The following is a 13,565-nucleotide window of genomic DNA, read 5'->3' on the forward strand; positions in this document are numbered from 1 at the left end:
TTCTATCACAATGAGTGTCAAACACAATAGACAAAGCATAGGGTGATCAATACCTGCTGAAATCTCTAAATTGCATGCTTACTATGCTTTACTGTAGGAAAATTTGCTCAGTTTACATGATGAGAATTGTAAATCAGTTTTCTATTTTCCAGTTATTAAAACTTACTGGCAAAGAGGTAGAAAGGCGTGTCCACCACACAGAGCCTAATTTGGATTCCATGGCAGGGGATGAAGCCCAAGTGAGCTAATATTGCATTTGTTTGAACCATTGCAAAAGCATACATTAAGACATCTAAAGATGATTGATAGGGCTGCCTCCCTCCATACGGTAGAACTTCATACTGAGCCTTTGGAAGAGGACTTCCTTTTTTAAACGCTTTCCTCAACTCTCTGCTCCACCCAGTACCTGCTCATGCTCCGGGGGTGCTCCCCTACCTATGATATTTCTCAGGCTCCCATACATGCCAGGATCATCACAACCAGGGAGAAAGATAAAAGGCATCCCCTACTGTGCACTATACATATGGAAGCAGCTCTGCCAGACTTCCTAGTGGTTAGTACTGCCCATAAGACGGATAACTCCCGCGCTACTGGTGAGACCCCTCCACCAGGCAAGGAGAGTAAACGCATCAATGCAGTGTGCAAAAGGGTGATTGCACAATCATCCAACCACTAGCGGACTCCCCATTCTATTGTATTCCTCTCTAGCTTTGACCATGCCCACTAGGATGAGATGGAGGTGCTCCTCCAACATCTCCCAGATGAGCACAAAAAGTGGAGTTACGAGATCATTACTGAGGGGAAGTAGATCTCTAAAATTACCTTACGCTGATCCTAGATGCCGTGGACACCGCTATGAGAGTAATCAACTTCAGTATCCTTCTGCACAGGCATGTCTGGCTCTGTATCTCCGGCTGTAAGCCGAACGTTCAGCAAAATTTACACAACTTGCCGTTCGGTTGTCAACATCTGTTCGGCCCGCAAGTTGACCAGATGCTGGAAAAAATCATAAAGAATACAGAGACCGTGAAGGCTACGGACACTCTTCAAGCACTGGCTAATTGCTGCTCCTTTCACCGCACCCTTCCATGGTGGCTCGAAGTCCAATTCCCCAGATGCCTCCACGGCCTACCAGTATCCACAGGCCCAGCAGTCCTCTCCTAAGGGGTTTTTCTGAGGTTCCTATTGGGGTAACAACTCAAGAAGCAGAGGTAAGAGTGGCTCTCCCAAAGGAGCTGGCACCACCTCAAAACTCTGACTTACCTCTCCTCCCCAACCACATAACACCTGTCGGGGTCAGCCTCCAAAGGTTCTCTCCCTCTTAGTGGAACTTCATCCCTGACCAGTGGGTGTTGGATATTATCCACCATGGTTATTGTCTGGAGCTCACTTCCACACCTCCCAAAGTTCCATCACGCTAACACAAACTCTCCCCACAACACCAAAGGCTACTTAGGAAAGAGGTTCAAGACACCTTCTCAAAGGGGCCATAGAACCTGTCCCCCATCAAGGCGACTTCATGGCTGCTCTCGACCTGAGAATGCCTATTTCGTTATTCCAATCCATCTGGCACATCGCAGATACCTAAGGTTTTTTGTCAGAGGACGGCAGTACCAATTCAAGGTGCTCTCTTTCTGAGTCACCACTGCTCCCAGGGTGTTCACTGACTGCCTTGTGGTAGTTGCCGCTCACATGCACAGGCACATCCACATGTTCCCCTATGTGGATGAATGGCTCATCAAGTGTGCCATCCAACAGAAATGCAGCAAACACACACAGGTCACCATCAACCTGCTTTAAGAACTAGGTTTTACTATCAACATCACAAAATCCTGCCTCCAACCCCTACAGATCTAGACCTACCTGGGGGCAGTTTTAAATTCGGAGGTTGGCATGGCCTATCCAGATGCTGCCAGGATACAGTCTTTTTGCACACTCATTCCTCTTTTCCAACCAGACCGACAAGCCACGGTCAGGACAGTCATGCGCCTCCTTGGCATGGTGGCCTCCGTTATTGCCATAGTATACCATGCCAGATTACATATGGTTTTGTTGCAGGAGTGCTTTACGCACCAGTGGTCTTAAGCGGTGGGTCATTGGTACAATCTAGAGTTGATCGGCTGTCGCATTTGACACACTCTTTAGTAGTGGAACATCAACAACCTATTGCAGAGACGGCCTCTCTCGAGCCAGTTCTGCAAAGGACCATTACAATGGAATCCTCCCTTATGTTATGGTGTGCCCGCTTACAGGATCTGACTGGCCAAGGCCAGTTGCAACTCAGCCCCCAGGGTCTCCTCATCAATTATCTGGAACTACTAGCTGTTCATCTTGCGTTGAAAGCTTTACTTCCCCACCTGATTGGTAAAGTAGTCCTCATCAAGACGGCCAACTTGACAACCATGTTTTATCTTCAAAAGCAAAGGGGCACCCAATCTCTTCTTTTCTCTCACCTAGTCCAGAGCATTTGGTGGTGAGCTCTCAGACACAAGAGCCATCTGCTAGTCGTGTACCTTTCGGGAGTGGACAGCAAGTTTGTCGACCTCCTCAGCAGGATGCTTCAACAAGTCCACGAGTGGGAACTCCGCCCGCATGTCCTCCTCCAGTACTTCCACCAATGAGGCTTCCTTGAGATAGACCTATGAGCCACAGCAGAAATCGCCAAATGCCCAAGCTTCACCACCAAGTTACCCCACTCACAGTCCAGGGGCAGTGCACTGTGGATGAATTGGTCAGGGATATTGGTCTACCCTGTTCCTTCCCTCCTACTACTCCCCTTTGTGGTTTGAAGCCTTCGGCAGACGGCTCACCCTCATTCTGATGGCTCCCACCTGGGCTCGCTAACTCTGGTTCATGACTCTGCTCGAACTCTGTGGGTCCACTCCAGAGGCTCCCCAACAGGCTGGACCTTCTCAATCAGAACCATGGAGAAATCAGGCCAGCGGATTCCAGGTCTCTCAGTCTTGCGATCTGGCTCCCGAGGTTCTCGAGTTTGGGTACCTTAATCTTCTACCTGAATGCATGAACATTCACAAGGAAGCACACAGGTCTACCACCTGTGCCTGTTGTGCTGCCAATTGGAAGAGATTTGTGTACTACTGTCACTTTAACCACATTGGCTCTCTGCAGCCAATCTGCAGGATGTTGTCTGCTACCTACTTCACTTGCAGGTGTGGGGGTTGGCCTTCTCTTCTTTATGGCTACAGCTAGCTGCTGTGGCCGCCTATCTTCTGAACAAGCAACACAATTCACTCTTAAGAATTCCAGTTATCAAGCCTTTCATGGAAGATATTAAGAGGGTCACTCCTCCTCTTGTTCAACCGGCCCCCACATGGAACCTCAACATTGTCTTGACAAGACTGATGGGTCCTCCATTCAAGCCCCTCCATTCCTGCTCCTTCAGTTGCTATCTGGGAAGATGATGTTTTTAGTTGCCATCACTTCACTCAGACGTGTCAGTGAGCTTCAGGCACTAAACTTTGAAGAACCTTTTTGTCAAGTCCACAGGAATAGGGTTGTCCTCCGCACCAACCCCAAATTCCTCCCTAAGATGGTCTCTCAGTTTCCCCTTAACCAATATATTGAACTCCCTGTTTTTTCCCCACAAACTTATTCGGTCGCAGCGTGGGCTTTCCATACTTTGGATGTTAAACAAGCCCTCATGTACTACTTTGACAGGTCTAAACCTTTTAGAAACACACAACAGCTCTTTGTTGCTTTCTACAAAAAAAGGGATGTCCTTATCCAAATCAGGTATTGCAAAATAGATAGTAAAGTGCATCCAAACTTGCTATTCTAAAGCTGAGAGGACTTTGCCCATTCCTCCTACTGCCCATTCCACTCACAAACAAGCATTTACAATGCAATAGGTCTCGCAGTGACATTGTATTGAGCTATTGGCATTGAAAATGTTATTGTTTTTTTCCCCCTTCGTGAAGCATTAATCAAGTAATGGCGTTGTAAATGACAATGTCTTTTACCCCCTGTTGACCCCCGCAAAGCTCATCAGCATGTGCCAGTCATCGCTGAGAAGTGTGAGGATCCCTCCATGGAGGTAATGCAAGAAGGACACACTGGGGGGCACTAAGAGACCTGGCCCTGATGGGCACAGTGATAGCATGCATGAGCATCAATTGGCTTGCAGTAGTGGCTCCGTAAGAAGCGAATACTAGCAGATTTAGAAGCTGCCTCCGAAGTACTGTGAGAAGCTGGCACTTGGTCCAATGGGGCCCCCACGTGAAGCTGGAACAATGTGACTTTACTCGTTGTTTAGGTACCATTTTCTTAGTAAGGCTGGGGCGACAGGGTGGTGAGGAGGGTGCACAGCTGTTGATGTTAGCAGTACACCTCTGTGAGGAGAAATGCTGATATGTAGAAGAGATTCTATATTATGAAGTAACTATTTCCACCCCGTGCATTGCACTGCCTACTCTCTGGTATCCATAATGACGTCATTAGTAGAGACGAATGAGACTTTTGAAAGGTGTCTGGTGCCCAATTATGTGATATCCGCATTTTGCTCCAGTGGGCAGCGGCTAGCGGACCCAGCATTAGTAGTGACCAACATGTAGATGTTAAATTAAAAATGCTTATACAGTAAGAAATATAACCATTGCCATGTGTGATATCACTCCTTGCTGTCCACTGCGTCATGCCCTCTGTTCTGGTTCGTGAGTAGCCTTGTGTGTTGTGTCAGTTGATATGCCATCAGAAGGCAAGAAAGTGGAGTGTGCATCTGACGCCATGTGACTGTGTCATCTATGGCATCAACAGTGTGAATAAGCCAAATGTCTAAAAGTTTCATTCTTCTGTCCAGACTAATCCTATTGCCACATGAGTTGCAGTCTCTGTTGTCCTCTTTCAGAAAGTGCGTGATGACAGGTGGTGATGTCACTTGTGATGTCATAAGCACGATTGAAGGTAAAACCTTAAACTTCCCTACTGCTGCAGTTATGTCACGTGAGACGCCATGGGTATGAAAGATGGTAATATTTTAAAGATGTCTAGTGCTGCTCTTTCAGAATGAGGTGGTTACACAGTGGTCCATATTGCTATCTCCTATGTCCACTTTGGTGCATGTGTGATGCCACATAATTACGTATTTTGTGACGTCACCCATGATACGATCTCTAAAAATTGACGTACTTTGTAAAGTTGCCTGCAGCTGAAGCAGATTGCGATGGCATTCGAGTTGTTGCTTTTTTTGCTGCCTGTACTGTGTACAATGAGGGAAGTGTGTAATGATGTCATCAGTACAGTGAACACGGCTGTCTTAAAGTGTTAAACATGCACGAAATTAGAACCACAACAGCCACCTTTCAAATATTCAGCGAACATCTTTATCTGACTATTTATTTGCGCTGTGGACACTCTGAGTGTTTTTTTTCTCTTCCACTGATGAAGATATATGGGCAGCAGCCATCCTTTCAAGGAGGCAGACTAAAGTTGTTCGACCTCCACAAAAACACTGAGGCAAAAATACAAATAGCACAAAACCACCGAGCAGGACAAGAGGGGGGGTTGAGTACAGAGGTGGGGAGGACTGGGGGGTCGCTTTGGAACATGCACGGAACGCGTATGGCTAGTAAAGTCACATAACTGGTGAGGGTGTTGCTGCTAGCTGTCAACTTTTAATCCAAAGCAAACTAGTGTCCCTCTAGCCATACACATTCCAGAGAGCCCAGGAAAAATGCTAGAGGCGGGTCCATTAGACCGCGCCCGTCTCCTGCAACATCTGCTGGGGGTCCTCACACATGGAAATTTTGCCCCAAACTTCAGTTTTTATCCAAACCAAACTAGGGTTTAAGTACTCTTGCCTTAACATTGCGCCATTGATCGGAGCTTTTGTGCAGGAGACAGTAGAGCAAAGCAGTGGGCGTGTCCGTGCGAAATATTTGCATAGCCCTAATATTCTGCCTTAATTTTTGGGTGAAAACCACTAAGCACTGCAGCTTGCGTTGTGGATCTAAACAAGTGCTTCTCACGCTCTGTATGGCCCCGATAGTGAGTTTAAAACCCAATTCTTGACATGTCACAACACAGAAAGGGTCCGTGCTGTGTTTGAACATGAGAGAAGTTCTCTCTGAAGAAGGTCGTGGTGCAGTGCTTAGAAGCGGGGACTGGGATACAAGAGGGAGGGACGAGTTCCCCAGGTGTAGCAAGGGTACCCTCTGGAGGGATGCTCACCCATCCTAATCCCTTCCTAGTACCCCGACTGAGGGTGACAGCCCCCCCAGGTGCATCACAGCACACTGTTCACTTTTCTAGTGTACTGTGGTGGTGGGTGGGTCCTGCTATGTAGAACTTGTGGGGAGCGAGGGGAGGGGGTGCTGCTGTGTAGAGCTTGTGGCCCGAGGGAAACAAAAGCGGTCTGTCTGTGGATAATGAAGTGTCCTACCGTCAGTGGTCTCTGCTGCTCTCCGCTGCCTGGCTCCTCTGGCTCGCAAAAGCCCTCTTTTCTATTTATATGTTTCAGTTTAGGTAGAAAAGTGCTCACAAGCTTTCCCGTGGGCGGACGGTCTTCCAAAGCTGCCCATCTGATGGAAAGAGTGGGGAGCCCGGAGGGACAGTGGCAGCCCTCCACCCGCGGCTCTAGGGTGGGGACACTGTGGACGACAGTCCATTGGCTCTTGGCTGCGGGGCGGAACGTTGCCCTTCAGACGCCCATGGAACGGCTTCTTAAACTTTATAGAAGTTTCCGATTACTTCTATTATTGCGTTAAGCGTTATCCTCTTTGGTGAAGTGGGCTCTTGTTGATTATGGGGCATGGGATAGTTATTTTAAGGTTTTGAGTAGTTCATATGCACTCAGAAGTACTATGTTCAAGGAGCAATCAGGATTTCCTTTTTAAAAACCGAAAAGAACAAGCGCTCGCCATTGCAGCCGCTTGTTTATATTTGCATTGCGCTTTCACTTTCACTTTAAGTGAAAGCGCGATGCAAAAATAAACACGGGGCTGATGTGGAGATAAGAAATGTCTTCATTACAGCCATGAAGCAGACGAGCCAGTCCGGATGAGCTGGACAAAAGGGAGGAAGGGCAGTGGCCCAAAAGCATCCTTTTCAATGGGAAGCCAGCGTTTAGCATAAACGCTGATGCGACCCAATGAAAAGGATGGGCGGGGCTTCAAGTCCCCTTCTGAAATCTCCTCTCTCACTTTAGGTCTCGCCGAGCGAGCAGCGTATGAGCTGCAATGCTAGGCGAGACCTAAAAGGAGCCTCCATGACTTTCCTAGGAAACATTCCTATAGCTGACATATGCAAAGCAGCTACCTGGTATACACCGCATGCCTTTTTTCAGACATTACTGTGTGGATCTGCTACCCGCCAACAGTCAACGTTGACCAGACAATACTTCATACACTTTTTCAGTCTATTGCAACACTCATAGGCTAGCCATCTCTTTAGAGTCTATGCACAGCATCTGTATCTACAGCCACACATGCCACGAACAGAAAATGTTACTTACCCAGTAGACATCTGTTCATGGCATGGACTGCTGTAGATTCACATGTACCCACCCTCCTCCCTGGATACCTGTGGACGTTGCAATAATCTTTCCATCTAACTTTACTCTTTTTGCATGGACAGCTCTCTATACATCACTTAATTTTTACAATGTATCCTCACCCGCCGTGCGGGAAAACATTCTAGCAATGGAATCGATGACCAGCCCATTATTACCAGCAAGAGGAGGAGTCACACTATCTTGTAACTCAAAAGACTTCTTCGAAGAAAAACAATTTGTACACATCCACGCCCAACAATAGATGGCAGGAGAATGCATAGAATGGGAATCTATAGCATCACATGCCACAAACAGATGTTTCCTGGATAAGTAACATTATCCTTTTGTGGTATCGATCACTTTATTACACAGAGTGAGATACAAGCACTGACAGTTGATGAGTCTTTTTTACATGTATATAATAGCTGTGCCTTCATGAGAGCAATGATGTACTCCAAAAGTGGTTACCAATGTTGATGTCAATCAAACCATCCAACCTCTGGCATAAATAAAACTAATTACGTCTGCCATCCTCCTTTTCCATGACCCTGCAGGGAGCTCTCAGTGTTTGACTTAACCGCCGTTATGGCAGTTCATGCAAACCCATTTAAAAGTTTGATGTGCTTCCATCACTGGTGAATGATGTTTACAATTATCTTTTGAAACAAAATGTATTTTTCTAAGTGGGAGTTTGGTGTTGGGGAAGATAAACTGATAGTCCCTGGCACCAGCTGAGGTTTCTAACATGTTGTCAGGGTATTTATTACATTTTTATTGAACCTCACCGCCAGGATATTCCTGGTAGTGATGAAGAAAAAATAAAAGTGAAAAAAAAGCCATTCGACCCCACTGAATGTTTAGGAGGCCCCTACTTTCCCAGGCTGAATGAGGAAGGTTTATGCAGACGGAGTACATTTTATTCCGTTGTGTGGCAGGCTGTGAGTCTGATGGGTATGGTAGTCCATCTCTGTTGCAAAGAAGTACCCTGTACACCAAACTATGAAACAGACCCTTAGTCACTGTCCTGTCAATACTGTCAGAGACTAATTCTCCTGTTTTGTAACCACACGGTTCTATTAATGAATGCCTCTATCCCCTGGGTACTTGCAAAAATGTTATCAAGGGCCAAAAAGCTTGGCCTGTGGGGTGACTGAGGGTTGCATTGATGCCAGCAGGGTGGAGGGAGGGGGGACTGCATGGTAGGTGTAGGGGAAGTGAATCATGTATATCTAGTGGCTGAAATGCACAATGTGAAACCAGAAAACCTGGGATCAATCCCAGCTTCCCCACATAACTGAATTGAGTGATTCTTCCTTGATTTCATTATCATATATGAGGATCTGAGTGAATCCTTCTCCTCTGGTTGGTTTAATAAACTATAATGTTGTCTATGCATAATCGCAACCCAGGCCACCCAAAAGTGCACATCTAGTGACTTCCCTCTTAGTTCATTATTGCGATTGTTGTCGGTGTGGGTAGAAGGAATCATGAGTATTTCTTAAGTTCGTTTTAAAAAATATGACTTTAGGGAAAAAAAACACTCCTCAATGCACTGATATGATCTGATGTCCTAAGGTGAAACTGTTCTGCATGTTAATCAAATACACTTTTTTGAATTTTGAATAGACTTGATCATTTTCCATACGTTTGTTGCAAGATTACTTTAAGAATTAAGGAGTTCCTAAAGTAAAGAGGTTTAGGTCACCTTAGTTACTTACCTTCTTTAACTTTAGTTAGCCTTGCTATTAAAGCATCAGTTTATTAAATAGCTTCCTGAAGTTTAGTGCTGAGTCATGTCAGCAGCAGCCAAGTGCTGCTGTTGATCAGGGTGCCACATCGAAAGGTCAGGAGGGCCGCATGCGACCCCGGACTGCACTTTGAGTATCACTGCTCTGTTTCAAGGCACTTTCCAGGACTCTTAACCCACTTAATAAAATCAATCACCTAATCTTCCCAGACCTTTAGAAACCGCTCCTGCAGGCATACACACCCATGGTTTTCTGAAAATGCAATCCTCGCAATTGCGCCCCTCCCTCAGTCAACAATTGTTCCACTAAAATCAGTACTAAACTCAGCAGGTAGACTAGTTAAAACCTCAGGTAAATATAATCACATTATCACCGTACTATGTAACCATCAGTGGCTTCCCATCACAGCTAAAATCAAATGCAGCTGTGAGGGCTTGGGCCTGACCAATCGGTTACTTTTTGAGCAAAGACCTGTGTGTGGAAGTATAAAAAGCAGAGGAAGAAATCTATCACTGATTAACATATCATTACAGTGCAACCAATGTGGCCACACAGGAATCCACTCAACAATTTAATCTGAGTTAGTAACATTTAATTATAAATTTTGAAATGGGTCGATTTAAATCAATCTCAATATAATCGTATAGAAATACAGAAATGTAGAACTAGTCCAACTCTCCTGAAAAGATGCACTCTGCATTATTACTTTAGCTTTGTACTATATAAACGATTAGGGAAATGGATTGGCAATTCAGTGTCATCAGACAGTTCTCCTTAAGAAGCATTAGCAACCTATCTTGACCTACACGATTCTAAAGTGGCATCCTTATTCTAAAGAAATCTAGTAGAGGTAAGTAAAAAAAGAAGAAAAGAAAGGTGTCAGCAGTTAGCCTTCAGTAGAAGTACTCCAACAATGGGTCTTATTCCATAAAGCCACTCAAACAGAAATACAGGTCTGTTCTCCATGAGAATCCAAGAAGGACTCTCTCCCTAAATAAGTACATCACATTATATCAGCTACAGTGTAGTTGACACTCCCACGGGAATTCTTCCATGGTAAATTTCCGTAGCTCTGGCACGACTGGATACTTTCACCACCATCATCAATAAGTTGTAATCTTCTCTCGTCCTTGATCATTCCTCTCCTCTCCCATGGATCTCTTCTCCTTATTCGATTGCGCTTCCCTCAGCCGACTTCTTCTTCCCATACCTTGCTATCAAATAAGACAAAACTCCTTTATCCTAACTAATGAGGCTTATCCACACCTGCAGTGGAAACAAAATAAGAGAAAGCATTCGACAGTGAAGGCTAAACACAGGCATATGTGAGATTGCAAGGCGAGCTTGCACTAAAACATAACGTTAGGCCAGAATGAAATTGCACATGAAGTTAAACCTAAATACACGTTAAGCCCAAGGGCGCCTCCTTCATAATGGCGGAGGAGCATCGCCCTACAGCCCAGTGCTAGCAGATGATAAATAAAATCAATGGTATTATCATTTTATTTATGTTGTCTGAGCCGCACAATTAGAATTGGTCGGTGGTGGCTGGGCATGGCAGGGAGGAGTAGTAGCGTGCACTTATAAGTGTGCATGTTGTTTTGGCCTCCCGTCAGGGCTGGCCAAACTGACACGCTCACTTATGTTTCTCCAACCCAGCTGTGTTGCACAGCCGAGTTGGAGAAATGCCACAGGCTCCAATGCACTGTCTGAGCAGGAAACAAGGCAGCTTAGACCAATCCATGGATTTGGTGGGGAGCCTGTGCCTCGAGGTCCCATCCCCTTTAGGCCCAACGAGAGGAGCAGCGAGGCAGCCGGAAGCGGTGTGGCAGGTAAGTCTTGTCATTTTATATACCCCATTTTTACCTTTTAGTATATTAATCACACAAAACATGTTCGTGCTGACTACACATATATTTGATGCACTCCTACTTATATCTTCGATGGGATCAAGATAACACTTCCTCGCAAACGTTGTTGCCTTCAGAGCAATTAATCAGACCCCGCCCCCAATCGTAGGCACATTGCTGACCATCTTATATGTTGTAAGAGACTTCAACGCAGATATATGCCTAACTTGAGGTTCCAAATTGCAGAACAATTTTTCCCCAGAAATTCTACTTCACTAATTCTACTAGCACTCCCTGAAACTCCATTCCTCTCGACCGGACAAAGAAGCCAACGTGTCTTTGCTTGAAAGAATACTTAAAGACTCACATTTTTGTGAAATTATCTTTTCTAATGTCTCCTGTGTTATGTACAAAATTAGACCTGCTGTTGTTTCCATAACTCTTTATAATATTGTCACCATTGTATTTGCTTCTGGTTTCTATTTTTTAGTGTTTGTGTATTGTAATGTGAAACTTGGTTACAATTAATGTACACTATTACCTTGCAATCGAGATGCACTACAGAAGACTGTTAAATAAAACGTTGGCAGGCAGTATGTTAATTAGAAAGGATTGAGCACTTGCAACAAGGAATTAGGAAGCTTCTTTATTTTACTTTGGAAATTCATCTCTTATTGACATTTGAACAGCATCAACATGGTCCAATATACACACTTTATTGTGTTGGCTTTGCGTCCAGAAAACAAACTGCATAGATGCATAACGAGTTTTGTCATGTTTGAGGAACCAAGTGGAATTTGTAAAGAGGTTTCTGATCTTTGCATTAAGATTTCCAAGGCATAATTGAATTCTGTATAATCTGTTACTACATTAGTTTTGGGATTTATTCTTCAAACTCGCTGTGATATTGTTCAATTAAATATGTAAACAAAAATAAACCTCTTCTTCTGCTGTTTGTCATTCCTTCCTCTGATGCCCAGAGAGCTCTGTAGCTACGAATTTATGTAATTGCTTATTGTATTGAAAGACTGCAAACTGTTTTTTTCAAAAGCCAATTGGAACTATAAAGGTGACATTTTTATGTGATGCTCATCTGACCGCAGTTGAGCAAGCAGGGGAGGCTTGGCATAAGGAAACAGGGAAGGGCACTGTAACAATTGACTCTCAGAAGGGACGATTGAGGAGACTGGTAACGGGTAGTAACAGATGCTAGTGAGGAGGTTTGCAGTCATAAGCAGTGGATGTTAGAGAGACAGTGACAGACGGTGGGCGGAGTCATTGCAGGACAGGTTGGGGACAACACTAACAAACACATCGATAGGGGAGTTAGGAAAATGCATCTGTCAGTGAGAGGGTGAAACTGTATTCTGCCAGTTTCAATCGTGAGCAAGCAGCAGTTAAGTAAAGTGGATGGCAGGCAAGGCAAAAGAAAATGATAGAAGCAAGTAAAGATGGCAAAGATACAGGTGCTTAGCAACAGCAATATGGTAGTGTAGATATCAGCAAGGAGGTGAGGTGGATGGCAGGGAGGAAAGATTGGTATATGGGTTGGTATTATCAAAGGAGGTGGTATAAAGTGGACAGGTGAGGTGGCAGCAGCTAGAGGGGCTGTAATGACAGAAGCAACGTTTAAAGCAAGTAGGCGCTATGCAGTGTCCTGTAGAAGAGTTGAACAGTAGGGAGAACCCTCTAATAGGAACTAGTGTTTTGTTATTAACATAGTGGATGAAATAAGGGGAAGGAGTACCCTTTGAATGAGATAGGTTACTGACTGATGCTGGTCTGTGGAGACTGAAGGAAATAGTCAGTGAGCATTGCAAAGTATCCAGGTCCTTTGTGTTTTCTCTGACCTGCTTGTCTCTGCCTTTGCAGCACCATGGCATACATTCCGTTGATGAGGGTTGTCCAGTCCGTACGACACACTACTCGAAAGTCCAGCACAACACTCAAGGAAGGCTGGATGGTGCACTACAGCAACAAGGACACTCTGGTGAGACATAGGGTCCTGCGTGAGCAGAAGAATTTGCAAAGACAATGATAACAGTTAAAAATAGATTGGTTGGGCAGGCTAAAGGAGTTGTCGGTCTCCCGGCACTCTAGAAGGCATTCTCCTGTGGTACAATGGCAATCATCAGGATATGCCTTACCGTACTCTCCCAGCCATGACCCGTTAAGTTGCTGTTGGTGGTTTGTAGCCACATTCATCAAGCCTGTCACAGAGATATTTAAACACATGAAGCATCTGTCACTGGCCAAGTTAACAGCTCGTCATGAACGTCCCTCCTTGGCCGTGGTCCAATAGGGATATTATGCAGACGTCCTCTACATTGTTGAGAGTTTTGCACACTTTGTGAACCTCTTGAGCACCTCCCGATGAATGCATGGTTTTAATTTATTTAGCAAGTATCAAGATATAAAGTAGGTAATGACACACTAAGTAGAAATACAAAGTCATGGCAT

At 45.0% G+C, this 13,565-nt stretch overlaps 1 protein-coding gene across 1 annotated transcript in view; it reads left to right on the forward strand.

The window, feature by feature from the left end:
• Nucleotides 1-13,565, forward strand: part of PRKD2 (protein kinase D2) — a 369,389-nt gene that overhangs the window by 304,149 nt on the left and 51,675 nt on the right. Inside the window, exon 8 of the mRNA XM_085625665.1 lies at nt 12,978-13,095. Within this exon, the coding sequence (XP_085481791.1) occupies nt 12,978-13,095 (118 nt within the window). The remainder of the gene's footprint in view (nt 1-12,977; nt 13,096-13,565) is intronic.

This window comes from Triturus cristatus, chromosome 9, assembly GCF_964204655.1.
Source record: "Triturus cristatus chromosome 9, aTriCri1.1, whole genome shotgun sequence".
Classification (NCBI taxonomy): domain Eukaryota; kingdom Metazoa; phylum Chordata; class Amphibia; order Caudata; family Salamandridae; genus Triturus; species Triturus cristatus.